The following is an 18,129-nucleotide window of genomic DNA, read 5'->3' as shown; positions in this document are numbered from 1 at the left end:
ATATGAATGTGTCCTCAGAAAACTCAAGTGTGTTTTGGACCACTTGAAGTCAAAGTCAATTAAGTCAAATCTATAACAAAGGATTTTTCTCTATAGTCTGTCAGTTACCAGGGCTTTTTTTTTTTTTTTTTTTTTTTTTTAAAGATATGGAGTCTTGCTATGTTGCCCAGGCTGGCAGGCTGGTCTTGAGCTCTTGGGCCCAACCAAGCATTCCTCCTGCCTTGGCCTCCCAAAATGTTAGGATTACAGATGTGAGCCATCAGGCCTGGCCTACTGATACTTTTCTTAAGTAGATCTGCAGTGAAAAGAAAATAGAAATTTAAATTGGATTAAGTGTAGGCTTTTAATCTAGAACCTGTTTCATGTTTATGCTGGGTGATATTTCTCTGAACATAATGTTCGTTGTCAAGCTTGGCATAGTTACCTGGAAAACCATTATGGCTCAACATGCTGTCATTGAAAAATAACTGCCTATAACATGAATGCTTTCTTTTTTGTGAGGACTGGGTTAAAGAGAAATGTGCAGTATCTTTTGAAGTCTGAGACTGTTAATTTCTGGCTTGCTTTTTATTTGGCATTTAACACCTGTCAGTTTGCTTGTTTGTTTTTAAGATGCTTTGTGTGTGGTAGTCATTTCTTCTATGCACTTTTATCTTGCATGGATTTATGTCTGTATGGTTTCATGAAACTTGAAAATTTGGTCATGTGTTTTGGCAGAAGCAATTTACGACAAAATTTGTTGTAAGAATATGTAGAAATAATCTTGTATGTGATTAAGCTGTTGAATCTGTTGCCAGTGTTAATAGGAAGTGAACACTGATTTCACATGAAGTTGTAACAAAAGACAATTAAGTCACCTACATTTCACTTATGGGTTTGGCCAAAAGATTCTGTAGAATTATAAAGGCTTATGACAGCAAAAAAGAAAGGGGAAAAAAAGCCAATGTCAGTTATTTCTAGGGATTTCCCTCCACCCCCAGGAGACATTTGGCAATGTCTGGAGGCGTTTTTTATTGTCCCATTGGGTGGGTGGGGGTGTGTGCGCTACTGGCAACTAGTGCCTTCGTAGCCAGAGATGCTGCTAAATGTCCTACAGTACACAGGAGTGCCTACAACAGTTTTCTTACCCCAAAATGTCAGTAGTGGTGCTACTGAGGAACCCTCACTGAGAGTATACAGTAAATGAAAAATCTTCATCACATTGCCTTTTTATTCTAGTGTATGGTAGTTCCAAAGCCTCTTGCCCAAGTTTTAGCATTGATTGCTCTTCAGAGAATTCCTGTAGTACCTAATGGAAATACACTCAGAGGTACATAAATCAGTATATTCCTGTCTCCCGCCAAAAGCTGGGGAACCTTAACCCCAGTATCATGTAATTTCTGTTTGCTGTATAAGTCTATCCATGATTTTATATTTGAGAATATTTGCCACATTCTGGTCCTTTTTAATCCATTACTCCTTAGGTTTTCACCTGCAAAGTTCCTGGAAGTGAGTTCTAAAAGGAAACACCTTAAAACTAGCCAAGAAGTGCCAGGAGCATAGTAGGCAACCTGCATAGTGGGAGAAGAGAGTGAGACTTTAGCAACCTTGTTTATGATTGACAACTTCTTCCTTAAACTTCCTCTTTTTCCTTCTAAATGCTATTTTAAAAAAATTCTGTTCAACAGAAAGGCAAGATGCTATATCTGTATTTTTTGGAAAAACTCCAGTTGCAGTTCTAAATTGGAGCCTTTCCAAATAAGGAAATACAAATGAAGCAGGACTTGTAAGAGACATATGATGTGATTTGCCAGTTAATCATCCTTCATTCAACACAACATACTAGAGCCGCGCAATCCTTCATAGTTTTCCCAAACAATTTTCCTGATGCTATCTCTGGTACTTATCTCAAATCTGTGAGGCCGACAGATAGGGATGTGGAGATAGAGAAACAAATATTACAGCTTTCCCAAGGACATGTGGCTTGTGAGTGGTAGAACCGGACTAGGGCTTTGCCTTTGAGATAATTCACGTAGACTGCTTGGCGAGGTTGCTGGCACACACAGTAAGCCCTCAGAAGCTGAGTATTATGCCATTAATGCTGATAAGGGAAGGAAGAATTCTTTGTGATCTGGCCTGAGAGACTCCTTCCTCTACTACAAAAGTTCTGGATTTTATCACTGTGGTCTGGAGTGACCTCTCTGATTTGAAGCAGCTTGGAGAGTTAGCTTTTGGGAGATCCCAAACAATCATGTTCGCTTTAGTGAGAATTAGTATATGGCCCAGAAGGTTTTAAAAATGCAACCCACACAGTCAAATCCAGTTCTCATAACAATCCCTTCCTCACTTAGCAGGTGAGAAATGGGAGCTCAGAAGTGAACTGATGTGTGTTAGGGTGGGGTGAAAACTGGCACCACGGCTGGGCCTGCAGCCCTCCCCTCCTGGCTCGTTGCGGTGCCTGGCTCCAGCTACTATACAATGTGTGCAGGCTCAATGTGGGTAACCTTTTTTTACCCTAGGGAGTGAACTGTGCTCACATTCCTGCCTTACACAGGGTCTTGCCTACTCCAGAGTGTATTTGGTTCACTTTGTTCACATTAAGGACTGCCTGTGTGCCAGGCTTTGCTCTGTGTTGGGGACACCCAGGAGGAGGATGCAGCCTCTGCCCTTGAGAAGCACATTTCACGGGAAGACACCTTAGCATTGCATGGTGTAGAAGGATTAGGGCCAAAGGAGAGCAACCCTGGGAGCTGCTGGGCCTTCTAGCCTTCCTTCCATCAAAAGATTATTAAACTTTTAGCATCCTCTTTTTTGTTGTTTGTCCTGGAGTTTATGTAATCTCATGTGTTGAGTGTCTAGATAGCCCTCATGCCTGGTTCTTGAAAAATTTGTCCTGCCTCCCCTTAGTGAGTCTATCATAGTATTAGTTCAAATAGCCTCATTCTTCACAGTGTGACTTACGTGAATTTATATTCTCAAATTCACACAAATCAGTTTTATAACTAGTCATACCTAGTTAGATATATTACATTAATAGATCCATCTATATTCATATATGTCCTCATATAGTCTCTCGATATAATTTATTCCTTAATAGTCCTTAATAAGTCCTGTAGAATTTTCTTCATAGAACTGTGGATAGCCATAATAATCTTACAAAAAGAATTAGAAACATTTTAAGTATAGTAAATTTTACTTGATTAAATGTTAGGAAACCTACCTCATTCTTACCACAGACATTGAATGAGTATATCCTGCATGCCTTGTGCTGCTAATAAGTTTTCCTCCTAAGCAACACACGACTTGTGAGGAAGAGAATCCAAGCATGCACGTGCACACACAGACACACATGCACTGTAACAGACATAAGGCTGAGGGTTCAGTACCATGATAAAGGTGTAGCTGAAGCAGTAGAGGGGTTGAGAGAAGGGACAGGGCAGCTTTGATATGGGTGAGCTGGGAAGACTTCATCAAAGTGCTGAATATTATCTTAGATCATTAATTTAACACATTTATCAAGCACCTACTGCAGGCTGGGCTCCCCTTCAGGTACAGGTGATATACCAGCAGGCAAATCAGAAAATTCCTGCTTTATAATCTTATAGGGCAAGGCAAGTGATATGTAAATAAATGTACATGATGGCGAGAAATGATATGAAGGAGAAAGGACTAGGGACAGGATGGGTCAGGGGAGAGGGGCATTTATTGTTTCTGGTAGGGTGGTCAGAGAAGGAAACACAGAGGGCACATTTAAGCAGATGCCTGGAAGTGAGAGAGGAGCTATGTAGATATCTGGGTGAAGAGCATTCCAGGCAGATTGAAGAGCAGAGGGGAAAGCAGGAGGTGTGAGCAGGGCAGGGAGGCCAGTTGGCTGGAGCAGAGGGAGTGGGGGCATGGTGCCGATGAGCACAGAGAGGTAGTAGGAACCAGGGATGGCAGACCTCTTAGGTTTTGGAAGAACCTGTCTTTAATTTAACTCTAATGAAATGGGAAGAAAGTAGTGGGTGCTGAGCAGAGGTGTACTGTGATCTGAGTGCAGTCTGAAAGGACCTGTCTGGCTGCTGTTGGGTAGGAAGGGGTGGAAGCAAGGAAGCTGTTGTAATCCAGGTGGGTGATGTGATGTGATTATTATAATAATTGTAATAATCTGGGTAGGAGATGATGTAATAATTGTTATAATCCAGGTAGTAGATGTGATTATTGTAATAATTGTAATCATCCAGGTAGGAGTCACTTGGATCAGGGTGTAATGGTGGAGGTGGTAAGAAGTGATTGTGTTCTAGATACATTTAGAAGGCAGAGGGACAGGATTTACTGATGGGACAAGTTACAGTATATGAGAGAAAGAAAGGAATCTGGGATGACTCAAAGATGTGTGCCCTAATGTTGGGAAGGATAGAGGTGACCTTTACTGATACAAGGAGAGTGAGAGCTGAGCAGGTTATGAAGGGGACAATCAGGTTTTTTTGTGACAAACCTGAGGCCTATTAGACTTCCAAGTGGAGAATGAATAGGAAGTTGGAAATGCCTGTCCGCAGGTCCTGAGGTATGAATGGCAATTAAGAAGTTAGATATACTGGTAAAGGGCTTTTGAATCAGAGGAAATAGTTTAGGAAAGATGTTTGTTGAAACTGGAGGTTGGGTATTAATTCAGGAAGCCATTTTGGAAGTCTAGGTGAGTTGACTGTACTCTGATCTAGGGTGTTGGCAATAGGGATGGAAAGAAAGAGACACTGAATGAAAGGACTTGATAACTAATGGAAAGTGGGGAGAAGGGAGAAACAAAGGTGCAAAGTGGTTCTTAGGTTTCAAATGTGGATGACTGGAGGGCAGGTAGCAACATTAGTAATCACAAGAGGAAAAGCAGGTTTGGGGACAAGATTGAGCTTGGTCACATCAACAATAACCATGCATTTAGTGAGTTACAGTTTACAAAATCCCTTCTAGATATTATTTTAATCAGTCCTTTGCCAATGGAAGAAGTGCCTAGGGGATATCCATGCAGAAATATTTATTCAAGAAGCAATTGGAAATGAGTCAAAGGAAGGACTGGTTCCTTAATTATGGAATTGGGAATCGTTTAGAAATTATAATTCCATGAGCTGGCTAAGCTAGGAATTCCTGAACAGCTAGGAGCAAACATGCTTTAAAAGAAATAATGATGGCAACATCTTGGAAGGCAAAATTTAGATGCCCAGGCAGGAGGTGTACAGTTACTTAAATAAAGTCAGGAGTGCAGTATAAAAGATCAGTAGGAAAGAGCTTCAAAGGCTCTTTCTCGCATTCCTACTTGCTCCTCAGTATTTAGATCTGACCTCTCCCTTTTCTTGAGACCACCCTCAATCTCTCTCTCCCCTCTGGTATAGTTTACTCGGCTCTTGGTTATGTGCATGTAGAGAGCATACATGTACCTGTGCGCAACATGCCACTCGGTTCATTGGTTTCTACTGTGTATTGAGCTCTTCCAAAGCTTAACCTCAGTCCATCCTTGTGTTACAAGTTGAATGCATGCAAGTTGCCCTAATAGAAGAAGAGGGTTATAGAGGTAATTATAAAGGACTATTAGAAACTACCTGTGGTGCTTTGAGAACAAGTCTAGTGCACTGGTAGGGCAGATCTTATAGAATCTTTTAGAATCAGCAGCACATTTATTCATGGTATTGAACTTGAGGAGAAAAAAATCAGGTAAACATTAAATTATTAATGAGTGCCCAGAAAAGGCAGCCAAACCTCAACAGATTATTTTTGAAGGAGATAGAAAATAAAGAGAGTGACTATTTTTTTCCTCAAGTAATCCTTTTATGCATTGACCTCTTTAAATATGAACCTTGGGGAGTTTTTTTGAGACTTGTGTAAGGCTAATCTAGCCATTTTGTAAAAAAATTCACACTCGAGTGCTAGGCTCTTGTTTCTGAGTTTTGGAAAAACACCATTTATCTCTGTATCGCTACTTCTGTGACACTATCACTGAAGTGTCTAGGTAGAAATTTAGGTGGAATTTCCAAATATAAGTCCAACCTCAGTTTAACCCCTAAGTCTGGTCATGTGAACTTCTGTAGTAACCATGAGTCTTTTTGTTGTAGGAGTAAGTCCATGAGTGATGTCAGTGCAGAGGATGTTCAAAACTTGCGTCAGCTGCGTTATGAGGAGATGCAGAAAATAAAATCACAATTAAAAGAACAAGATCAGAAATGGCAGGATGTGAGTATTTTGGGGGTAGCGGGAGGGAGAGTGTATTTGTTTGACTTTTCTTTGCTTCTCTTAAAGTCTATATACCCAAGACCATTTTCCTTGCTATTACAGAATTCAGTTCTATATAAAATGTGACCAACTTCCTTTACAAAGATTTTCAAACCTTTTTTTTCTATTATTGTTGCATATTTTAAAGGCCATTGTGAAAAATATACCTGAATGTTTATTTTCTAATATTCTCTGAGTTCTCAAAAATGTGAATTGCTTCCTTGCAGTATAGTGAACTTATTTACTTGTTTTGGTGGTTGAATTTGGGATATGCACATTACCTATACTTCTGATGGGAAAGACCTGGCCAAAGCTTAGGGAGAGAAGAGGAACAGGGTTCTGGCAGAGACCTTGGCATCAGTAAGGAAAGATGAAAAGGGTTAGTAATTAACAGTTAATTAGGGAGATTTGGGGAGAAATAAGTAATATAACTCAGAACAATATTTTGGCTGAAGAAGTCAATAGTATGAATCAAAATGAAATGTTTTTGCAGAGCTGACATATATCCAAGTGTTTATATAGATACAGACTTACTCTTTAGTTTTGATCCTGAAGAAAAAAAGCTTGACCATTTTTTTGAATAGAGTAATTGTGATAAACTGAAGAAATGCAAAGAAATACAGTAGGCAAACTATCAGAGCAAACCCAAAGAAATTTGAGGACAACTTTATGGTGAGAGTTGAGCAATAGCATGAACAAAGGAGTCAAAGTAAATCTTAATTTTCAAAGGAATTAATAGTCTCTGAAATGAAGAAACCTCTGCCCTGGCTACCTTTCTAAATTCTGGTGCCTCTTTTAATTGGGAACTCAATTTAATTGTCAAGAAACAGTAATTCAATATCACTTTGCCAAAATACATGGTGAATTTTCTGCTGTGAAAGTAAGTATTAAGGGCTTATCTGTTAGGTTAGATCAGATAAAAATTCATGCCAGTTATGCTGTAGGACTAAATGCGCATTGCTTTTGTTCTTTCTGGAAGGAGTTCATATTGGTCGCAGGCTGTTTTTAAAGCAGGAGTGGCTCTGTGGGCTTGCAAGGGGTATAAACCAAATGTACTTTGCATGCCCTGGGGGTGAAATTCGCTTTTGACTGAGACCTTGAATGTGCTTCTGTTTGGACTGGAATGCCACTAACGGTTCCTAGCAGTTCTCTATTTTGAAGACATGGAAAACTTTATACCTTGCAAAATGTCTTAGCCCTCTGGGTTTCAGAACCAGCCTAGGTTTCTGGGGAGAATTGAAAAGCTGAATTAGGTTGATTGTCCCTGGGGTCACCCAGCAAGGTTAGACTTAACGTTCCTGGGGATATGGGGGACAGGTGTTGGTTTGTTCCTGCCGCATGTTCCTTATTGCCCTGACCTAGGAGGATTTAACCCTTCTGAAATCACATACTCAAGTCTCGCCTTCCCAGTTAAAGCCTTTCCAAAGCCTCCCCTTCCGGAGGTGGAACCAGACCCATGGTCTCCTTAGGGACCCACTGTCTCATGCAATCCTGTCACACTTGTTACTGAACTTTTATTTATATATCTGACTCTCCCCTGTAGACTGAGAGTTTCTTGAGGGGAACCCCGCCCTATGCATGTTGTATTAATAGTTCCTACACTTAGGCCTGCCTCAAAGTAGGGACTGAACTCTGTTTGTGAAATAAAAGACAGACTGTGCATCTGCGCTTAACCATCACAATCGCGTTTCTGTTTCGGCCTTAACAGTGAAACATGTTGTTTCGCAGAACAGCCAGGTTTTTGGAGTGAGATGAAAACGAATTGGAAACAGTTCCTGATCTATCTAACTGTCACCTAATTACAAGCATTTAGCATTCTTTGTGAAGTGTGCAATGAGGCAGATACTTTCCGGGAAAACAAAAATGGGGTCTATCTTATTAGGTCAGGTTTTTCAGACAGACACATGAGATAAAGGCTTGGTACAGAAACGCTGGCTATAAAAAGCAAAATTAGGGCACCTTGGCACCCAGTTGGAGCGAATAGTTTCAGTGATGTAATCAGATACTCTGGCACATTCTGGTTGTTAGAAAGGGTGTGTAGAAATTCAGGTGTGCCCCTGCTGATGTGATTTTTCTGTCAGGACCTTGCAAAATGGAAAGATCGTCGAAAAAGTTACACTTCAGATCTGCAGAAGAAAAAAGAAGAGAGGGAAGAAATTGAAAAGCAGGCACTTGAGAAGTCTGAGAGAAGCTCTAAGACGTTTAAGGAAATGCTGCAGGACAGGTAATACTGCTGAATGCACCTCGGTTGTAACAGGGTTGGAGATGCCAGTGTTATAAATAGGTATTTTGTGGAAGTGTAGTGCGACATAAGTGTCCACTAATATTCAACTTTAATCAAATATGCAAAGAAACATTTAAGATTTTGGTCTGCAGTGAAAAAACAAAGCATTGTTGAAATAGTGACTTAGAGTAACAAACTAAATGTGGACTTAAAATAGGTGTTCATTATTTCTTCTCTCATTGCACATTCACATGCAGAATTGGATGGTGTTGGCTATGTTTGGTGCAGGAAATACACTGCTTTATACTCTTAAGTGAATTAAGGAATGAGATCTTCCAATAAAATCAGCTTACTTTTAACTAAATTGTGTAAAACATAACAAAGTTCTTTTTCATGTTTAATAGTGCAATTCATTATATTTTAAAGTTTTAATAAACATAATTGTGTGTATTTTACTTACTCTTTGCATTGCAGCATAACAGTATAAAGGTCAAATTTAAACTTGCCTGTAAAGCATTCATTATTCTGTGAAATATTAGGATATTTACAGGTCAAGGAGAAGGAAAATATGCTTTTAGAATAATGTCAAAAAGGAAATACGCTACCAGGTGAAACGAAACAAAGCTGCTTTCTGCCCTAAAAGCGAATGATAAGCAGTTGCATTCACTTGGATGCAATTCAGTTAGCTTGGGAGTGGGTATTCCTTTCCAAATGTGAGAGATGAGGGTGTTTCGTGAGCCTTTCCATAAATACGAATGGTGACTTTAATCCCTAGTAATTGTTCTTACAAGTTCTGTCAAGCTATATGAAATCATACACTAGTTTTATCTCCACAAAAGCCTGGGTCTTTTGTAATCTTTTATTTTTACTAAATTATTATAAATTTTTGCAGGAAAATATCCTCACAAGGCTGTCAATTAATCCACGACTTTGGAAGGTTCAAGTTGGTTGTCAATCATGATATTTACAGTGTTTTAATTTTGAAAGTTATAAGCTTGTAGATAAAATTTTGTGAATAATCCTTTATTAACATTTCCTTGTTTTATTGAAAATCTCTTTACAATTAATATCCCAGTGAAGTATTTGAGAACCTTCTTAATTAAAGAAGTCAAGTTGGCCGGGCGCGGTGGCTCAAGCCTGTAATCCCAGCACTTTGGGAGGCCGAGACGGGCGGATCACGAGGTCAGGAGATCGAGACCATCCTGGCTAACACAGTGAAACCCCGTCTCTACTAAAAATACAAAAACTAGCCGGGCGTGGTGGCGGGCGCCTGTAGTCCCAGCTACTCGGGAGGCTGAGGCAGGAGAATGGCGTGAATCCGGGAGGCGGAGCTTGCAGTGAGTTGAGATCCGGCCACTGCACTCCAGTCCGGGCGACAGAGCCAGACTCCGCCTCAAAAAAAAAAAAAAGAAAAAAAAGAAGTCAAGTTATTATTCTTTCTTAGTTGGGACATTAAAGATAATTCTATACATCTTGCTGGGTGTGGTGGCTCACGCCTGTAATCTCAGCACTTCGGGAGGCCAAGGTGGGTGGATCACAAGGTCAGGAGTTTGAGAAGTCAGGAGTTTGGCCAATATATTGAAACCTCGTCTCTACTAAAAATACAAAAATTTAGCCGGCCATGGTGGCTTATGCCTGTAATCTCAGCTACTTAGGAGGCTGAGGCAGGAGAATTGCTTGAACCCGGGAGATGGAGGTTGCAGGTGAGCTAAGATCATGCCACTGCCCTCCAGTCTGGGCAACAGAGCGAGACTCAGTCTCTAAAGAAAAAAGAAAAAAGATAATTATATTCATCTTTATGCTCTAGTAAGTGTTGTATTGATTCTTGTGTGAGGTTAGCAGCTTTTTATTCCCGGTCCATTTCAGGTGTTGATTACTCTCTTACCACCTGTCTGTGTCAAATGCATATCTTTGTGGTGATGGTGCATTTCTTTCTGCTAAGGGAATCCCAAAATCAAAAGTCTACAGTTCCTTCGAGAAGGAGAATGTATTCTTTTGATGATGTGCTGGATGAAGAAAAGCGACCTCCTACACTGACTGTGTCAGAAGCAAGTTACCGGAGTGAGAGAGTAGAAGAGAAGGGAACAACTTATCCTTCAGAAATTCTCAAAGAAGATTCTACAACTTTTGCAAAAAGAGAGAACAGTGTAACAACTGAAATTCAGCTTCCTTCTCAAAGTCCTGTGGAAGAACAACGCCCAGCCTCTTTGTCTTCTCTGCGTTCACTGAGCACACAAATGGAGTCGACTCGTGTTTCAGCTTCTCTCCCCAGAAGTTACCAGAAAACTGATACAGTCAGGTTAACATCTGTGGTCACACCAAGACCTTTTGGCTCTCAGACAAGGGGAATCTCATCACTCCCCAGATCTTACACGGTAAAAAATGTTCTCAGTTCATTTAGTCTGTTCTGAAGAGCAAAATGTTGGTGAACTTGTGCAGAGGTTGGGGTTACATCAACTTTATGTGTAAACTATACATACCATATATAAGGACGTCTTATTTTATGCCAGTTTAGATGCAATGGAAACTTAATGCTTAAGATAGATCAATGATACAGAATTTACTAAACTTTAAATTCTGTGAAAGTATGGCTGATACATTTTAAAGACTGAATAAGATATATTCTAAGGCAGAGTATTATTTTATGTCATTTTTTAGATGTACCTTTTCTAAAGTATTAGGTTGAAAAGTATGAAGTTGTCAGTATGATTGTTCTTCTTGACCTACAAAACAGCATTTCACGTGGTTTAGCCTGAGATTTTCAGATGCTTATGTACACATTTCTGCTTTTTTCAGATTTCTCACTTTATCAGTTTGAATGTCTTACTGTTTATATGTATACATTTCTATTAATATCAGGATTTTGAAGGATGTAGAATATTGCGGCATTTTTTTTCTGAGAATGAAGTGGTACCATATCCGACAATGAGTGTGCTAATCTGAATTATGTGAAAGGAAGCAACACAGTGTTAAGATTAATGTTCAGATTCTTTTTAGCTCTACTAATGCAGAATCCTAAACTCTAAAAGGGTATAAAAAATTGGATATTTGGGGTGAGAGAAGTCTACCTAAACTAACTGGAAAACTCCTGACCATTATATAAAGGAAAATGTAGACATATTTGACATTATAAGAATTTCATGGCAGACTTCCTTAATATAGTCAAAAGACAATATATAGACTCAGAAAAATATTATTAAAATGTATGATAGATAAAGAGTTAATAGCTCTAAGATAGAAAATGCTTCTACAAATTGGTAAGCAAACGCACTAGCAAAATGAATATAGAAAAGCAGTGGCCAGTTCAAGGGAGAAGGGATTCAAATGGCTGGTAACAAAGCACAAAGAAGTATGTTCAGCTTCCCTGGAGCAAGAATGAGACGTCTGGGTCATATGGTACATCTAGTTCTAGATCCTTGAGGAATCGCCATACTGTTTTCCATAATGGTTGAACTAGTTTACAATCCCACCAACAGTGTAAAAGTGTTCCTATTTCTCCACATCCTCTCCAACACCTGTTGTTTCCTGACTTCTTAATGATTGCCATTCTAACTGGTGTGAGATGGTATCTCATTGTGGTTTTGATTTGCATTTCTCTGATGGCCAGTGATGATGAGCACTTTTTCATGTGTCTGTTGGCTGTATGGATGTCTTCTTTTGAGAAATGTCTGTTCATATCCTTTCCCCACTTTTTGATGGGGTTGTTTGTTTTTTTCTTGTATATTGTTTGAGTTCTTGGTAGATTCTGGATATTAGCCCTTGTCAGATGAGTAGGTTGCAAAAATTTTTTCCCATTCTGTAGGTTGCCTGTTCACTCTGATGGTAGTTTCTTTGGCTGTGCAAAAGCTCTTTAGTTTAATTAGATCCCATGTGTCAATTTTTGCTTTTGCTGCCGTTGCTTTTGGTGTTTTAGACATGAAGTCCTTGCCCATGCCTATGTCCTGAATGCCACTACTGGGTATATACCCAAAGGATTATAAATTACTCTACTACAAAGACACATGCACACGTATGTTTATTGCGGCACTATTCACAATAGCAAAGACTTGGAATCAACCCAAATGTCCATCTGTGACAGACTGGATTAAGAAAATGTGGCACATATACACCATGGAATACTATGCAGCCATCAAAAAGGATGAGTTTGCGTCCTTTGTAGGGACATGGATGCAGCTGGAAACCATCATTCTTAGCAAACTATCACAAGAAGAGAAAACCAAACACCGCATGTTCTCACTCATAGGTGGGAACTGAACAATGAGATCACTTGGACTCGGGAAGGGGAACATCACACACTGGGGCCTATCATGGGGAGGGGGGAGGAGGGAGGGATTGCATGGGGAGTTATACATGATATAAACGTCATGCACATGTACCCTAGAACTTAAAGTATAATTAAAAAAAAATAAATAAATAAAAGATTGATAAATTTGATATAAAAAAAAAAAAAAAAGAATGAGACGTATAACTTTTTACCCATCAGAGTGATATAGACTTAAAACATTGAAAATGTCTAGTGTTGGCAAGGATGCTGAGAAACAGATGTTCTCATACATTACTTCTGGAGTGTGTTGCTACAATTATTTTTAGAAACTATATATATATATATATATATATAAAACTTTTGCTCCAGCAAGCCTACTTTTGGAAATCTGTGCTATAAAAATAAAAGTTCCAATTATAAAGAGATATGGATATTTGTTGCAGTAGTTTTGGAAGTGACAGAACATTTCAAACAACTTTAAATGCACATCAAATGAATAAATTGTTGATGTCCATACTATGGAATATTCAGCAAGTAAAGGGACTGGTTTAGAGTTCTATCTGTTGACCTGGAGCGATCAGCAAATAGAACACCAAGGCCTTTTGGCTCTCAGCAAAGGAGAATCTCATCACTCTCCAGATCTTACATGGTAAAACATGTTCTCAGTTCATTTAGTCTGTTCTGAAGAGCAAAATGGTGAACTTGTGCAGAGGTTAGAGTGACACCATCTTGATGTGTAAACTGCACATAATACATGTATATATGGCAATTTTTTTTTATGCCAGTTTAGACTCAGTGGAAATTTAATGCTTAAGATGTTTGCTTGGAGTAAACAAGCAAAGCAAATTTCAGAAGTTTGTATGTGATATGAATGCTTTTGCTAAAACAATTTCCCCCACTACATGTGTGTTTATCTATTGGTGTGAAAGAACTCAGCCCAAGCTTTTAGTAATAGTTATGTTACTGTGGGTGGTATGCTATTTTAGTTTTAAAATATTAATTTAATAAACAACTTTTAAAAACAGAAATAATGGTAACAGAATATCAAGTTTAAAATGATGTTTTCTTATTTAGATGGACGATGCTTGGAAGTATAATGGAGATGTTGAAGACATTAGGAGAACTCCAAACAATGTGGTCAGCACCCGTGCACCAAACTCGGATGCAAGCCAACTGGCTTCAAGCTCATCTAGCCAGAGAGAGGTAGCAGCAACAGAAGAAGATGTGACCAGGCAGCCCTCTCCTACATCCCCCTTCTCATCTCTTTCCCAAGACCAGGCTGCCACTTCTAAAGCCACATTGTCTTCCACATCTGGTCTTGATTTAATGTCTGAATCTGGAGAAGGGGAAATCTCCCCCCAAAGAGAAGTCTCAAGATCCCAGGTGAGTTTGGGAAAGTTCTTTATCATCTGTGGCTCAGACACTTACACATTTAAATCTGGAAACCATGTCTCGAACGTCAAACCTCTGGGTGTTAATCTGGGCTGAAAATGTGCAAAATGATATTCTGGTTTACTTTGAACAGATCTTGGAGGAAGTAGGTGTCTTTCCACTCTGAGTGCATAGATCCAGATAACACTTGTGATGTGAGTGTATGACTTTGTGCACCAGTCTCCTTGGGATTTGGCTGGGGTTTTCTCTGTATTCCACGTTTCAGTAGTGGTTGCCTTGTACTGCTAGTGCCTAGTAGTCCCAGGTTTCAGCTACAATAGTGACTTTGAAGGTTTTAGATGCAGATCTAGTGTATATATGGGTGACAGAAGCCCTTTCCCAGGGAACTTAACTGGCCACAAGGAAAAACTGATGCACATGATAGGTGCTGGCCTCTAGGTACATGGCATTTCTTTTTCAGCAATTTTAACCTTCTAGTGACTCTTAATACTATTTTATACTTTAGAATGTCTATAATTTTCGATGTTTCTTTATCTCCGAATGGGACTATCGAGGCTTGGTTATAATATGACAATTGTATTCCACAACATTTGGAGTCCAAACAAAATATACCATCAGATGAAGAATGACATGTGTAGTTTCTCCTACTTAAATTTCTAATAGATGACTTCTAAGAGAATGATTAGGTAATAAATGTTCTTTGTAGCCTACCTGTAAAACATGCCAAAAGTCTTTGGGTAACAGAAAGCTTCTCTATCTTAGAAAAATTCTTGCTAAGCATTTTGATAGTTGTATGAACCCCTTAGCATGGAGGAGCTTTTGTGGTTCTTTGGCTTTGTTTAGTATTCCTTGTTTCCCTGAAAAACATTAATTGTGTATTATATACATTAAGTGGGTATGTATATATGACTTGTCCTAAGTTATATTAGTATTTGTGTGTGTATGTGTGTGTCTATATATGTATATATGACTTGTCCTAAGTTAGATTAGTGTGTGTGTGTGTGTGTGTATGACTTGTCCTAAGTTATATTAATGAAATAACTTGATGTGAAATAATTTGGCGTTGCATATTTATTATTAGTTTTTATTTGTATGGGAAAACTTAAAACATTTAAACTTTCTTTTCTGGTTACAAGGTAGTATGTGGTTGAGAAAATTTGGAAATGCAGGAAAGTATAAATAATTTAAATCACTGATAATTCCATCATTTAGAGATAATCACTGTTAACATCTAGGTATATTTCTTTTGTTTTTTTTTCCCCATGCATATTTACAGACATATATCTAAAAACAATTTCTTCAGCTTGCTGAAATAATTAGTTGTAAATTATCATTACATTTTTTAAGGAATTGGAAATATATAATTAGCTTCCTAAGTCTCAGTGGAGGAGAACAATAGCCTGTATTATACTTGGAGAACATAAGGTACCAGTGGATGAATAATAAAAGCAGAAGCAAAGTGCCTTTTGTTTCACGGATTTGTATGTTTGCCTTTACCTTTTTCAAATAGCAAATTCAACAAAACAGCCTGAATCACGTGCTGCACGCTGGGTGTTGGTGCCTTTCTCAGGGTGGCAGCTGACTAGCTGCAACTGTGGATTAAGGAAAAGAGGCTAAGTGTGGTGCGTGGGTGTGTCTCAGGTTATTGCAACTCAGAGGGAGCTTCAATGAATGTGGCACTGTTTCAGGTTTCATCATTAATGGATTTATACTTCTTTGTTCGCAAACCTGAGATGGTATTCCACCAAGAAAAATTAGGCTTGATTTGATAAGTGAAGCCATTGGAATTCTTTAATGTAGTTATAATTCATATGGTGACTTATATATCTCTGATGCTTGGTGTGTCCTTTTCTGCGCCACTAGGGCAGTAGCTTCTCTAGCATGCCCTTGCCTTTGTCTCAGAAGGAGCTTACTGACTTGAGAGAAGGATGTGAATGTGTGTGACAGCTTCTGATCAATATGTAAAGGGCCTGTGCAACACTCCCCCAAACTCCATTCAGACACTATAGGTGTTCAGAGGACAGCAAAATCAACAGTAGCTTGTGGCTGATCATCTAAATGTTTTGGTAGCTCTGTGGAAGAATGTTCTTCAGATCATTTTTCTCTTTCATACCTTGGACTTTTACTGGCACTGTCCTTTCGTCTCTTCCTCCAGACTCCCCCCTTGATGTTATTCTTTTCTTTTTCTTTCTTTTTTTTTTTTTTGAGATAGGATCTTGCTGTGTTGCCCAGGCTGTAGTGCAGTGGCATGATCATGGCTTATTGCAGCCTCAACCTCCTGGACTCAAGCAATCCTCCCACCTTAGCCTCTTGAGTAGCTGGGACTGTAGGCATATGCCACGACGCCCGGCTAATTTTTGTATTTTTTTGTAGAGGCGGGCTTTCACGATGTTGCCCAGGCTGCTCTCGAACTCCTAGGCCTGATCCACCCATCTTGGCCTCCAAAAGTGCTGGGATTACAGGTGTTAGCCATTACGCCCAGCTGATGTTATTCTTTTCTATCTTGGCTTCCACTATGCTAATTCAGGCCCTTTTCCTATCAGTGCAAATGGTCACAGGTGTTAGTACATGCTACAAAAGACTGGCATCAGATTAACTTGCCTGATGCCAGGTTGGACTCAGTAATTTCTCTGCTCCAAAGCCTCTAGTGGCACTGTGTGGTTTGCTGAAAGAAGTTCGTGGCGCTCAGGGAAGCAGCGATATCTCTCACGCCCTTTGTAGCACTGTCACAGCTGTTGTTAGCGTGCTTACTATGTACCAACCAGGCTTCTGAGGGCAGTATCTTAGTTAATCCTCACAGCAGCTCTGTGAGGTAATCAACAATCCGAATGTGGACTATCATGATTACCCCTATTTTAGAAACATAAAACTTGAGGCATGGCATGGGCATGTTACTTGTCCAAGGCCATGCAGGGTACCAAGTGGAGTCAGGATTTGAATCCAGGCAGTCTGACTCAAGATTTAGTATCATGTTATGCTATCATGCTATGTCCTGGGGAAGAGAGATGATTCACCTGCATAAGGCTGCTTACTTTTTCTTGGATACATCATGTACTTTTTGGAGCACATCACTGCTCCCCCATTTGAAGATGCTTATTTCCCACATCTCTGCCTTTTGAGGTCCTATTGTTCCTCAAAAGCCCAGGAGGACCACTTCGTTCATGAATCAAGATATCACCCCTCCCCCGTTGGAATCAAACTTCTTACGCTTGAAAAGTTTCACTCACTGAATTCTTCCTTGTCCCATGTAGTTATATGTTCCTCCTTCACTGGTATTCTTTGTACATTCTTACACGTAATTGACCCTTAAGTTTTACTGACTTGAACTGCATTCAAAGCCTTGATTACTAGGCTGAAGTATGAACTTGATCCGGCAGGTAATTTAGAGTCCTTATTGGTTCTTTAGTGTGGGAATTTTAAGATTAAGGAATGTAAGCACTATGGTGTTCCCTAGAGTTATTTTAGGAAAGCTAAGTTGGTGCGTGCCATGAAGTAGAAAAATCATAATGAAGGGAAGACCTTAATATGGTCTTATTTAAAATCTGCCGATGGGAACTTCCTTTTCATCCTCATAGCCGAGCTGGGGGTTTTGTCTCTTGCTGTTCTTTTCCCCCCATTTCTTTTCTTGTGGTTTTGCTTTTTTCTTTACCTTTCTTGCCAATCTGGGCTGCCAAACTCATTCTGGAGGTGACCCCAGACAGGGAAGAGGGAGTGTGACTCCTGAGGTCTTTCATCCCCTTCCATCTGTCATGCAGGTGTGGTTTTCATGATTCTCCCCAAAGTTGGTCTTGCTTACAAGTTTCTGTTTTATTTTCTGTCCTTTCAGAGCTCTATTTTTTTTTTTTTTTTTTTTTTGAGATGGAGTCTTGCTTTGTCACCCAGGCTGGAGTGCAGTGGCGTGATCTCAGCTCACTGCAAGCTCTACCTCCCAGGTTCATGCCATTCTGCTGCCTCAGCTTCCCCAGCAGCTGGGACTACAGGCACCCGCCGCCACGCCTGGCTAATTTTTTTGTATTTTTAGTAGAGACGG

General features: G+C 39.6%; 1 protein-coding gene across 18 annotated transcripts in view; it reads left to right on the top strand.

Annotated features, from left to right (window-relative positions):
* Positions 1 to 18,129, top strand: part of LMO7 (LIM domain 7) — a 223,679-nt gene that overhangs the window by 173,410 nt on the left and 32,140 nt on the right. For all 18 annotated transcript variants that reach the window (XM_033177537.1, XM_033177536.1, XM_033177532.1 and 15 more), the window contains 4 exons: positions 6,063 to 6,180; positions 8,301 to 8,443; positions 10,386 to 10,818; positions 13,782 to 14,090. In XM_033177537.1, the coding sequence (XP_033033428.1) occupies positions 6,063 to 6,180; positions 8,301 to 8,443; positions 10,386 to 10,818; positions 13,782 to 14,090 (1,003 nt within the window). The remainder of the gene's footprint in view (positions 1 to 6,062; positions 6,181 to 8,300; positions 8,444 to 10,385; positions 10,819 to 13,781; positions 14,091 to 18,129) is intronic.

The sequence above is a fragment of the Trachypithecus francoisi genome, unplaced genomic scaffold, assembly GCF_009764315.1.
Source record: "Trachypithecus francoisi isolate TF-2019V2 unplaced genomic scaffold, Tfra_2.0 Lachesis_group18, whole genome shotgun sequence".
Lineage (NCBI taxonomy): Eukaryota > Metazoa > Chordata > Mammalia > Primates > Cercopithecidae > Trachypithecus > Trachypithecus francoisi.
This window is presented reverse-complemented; position numbering and strand designations above follow the sequence as displayed.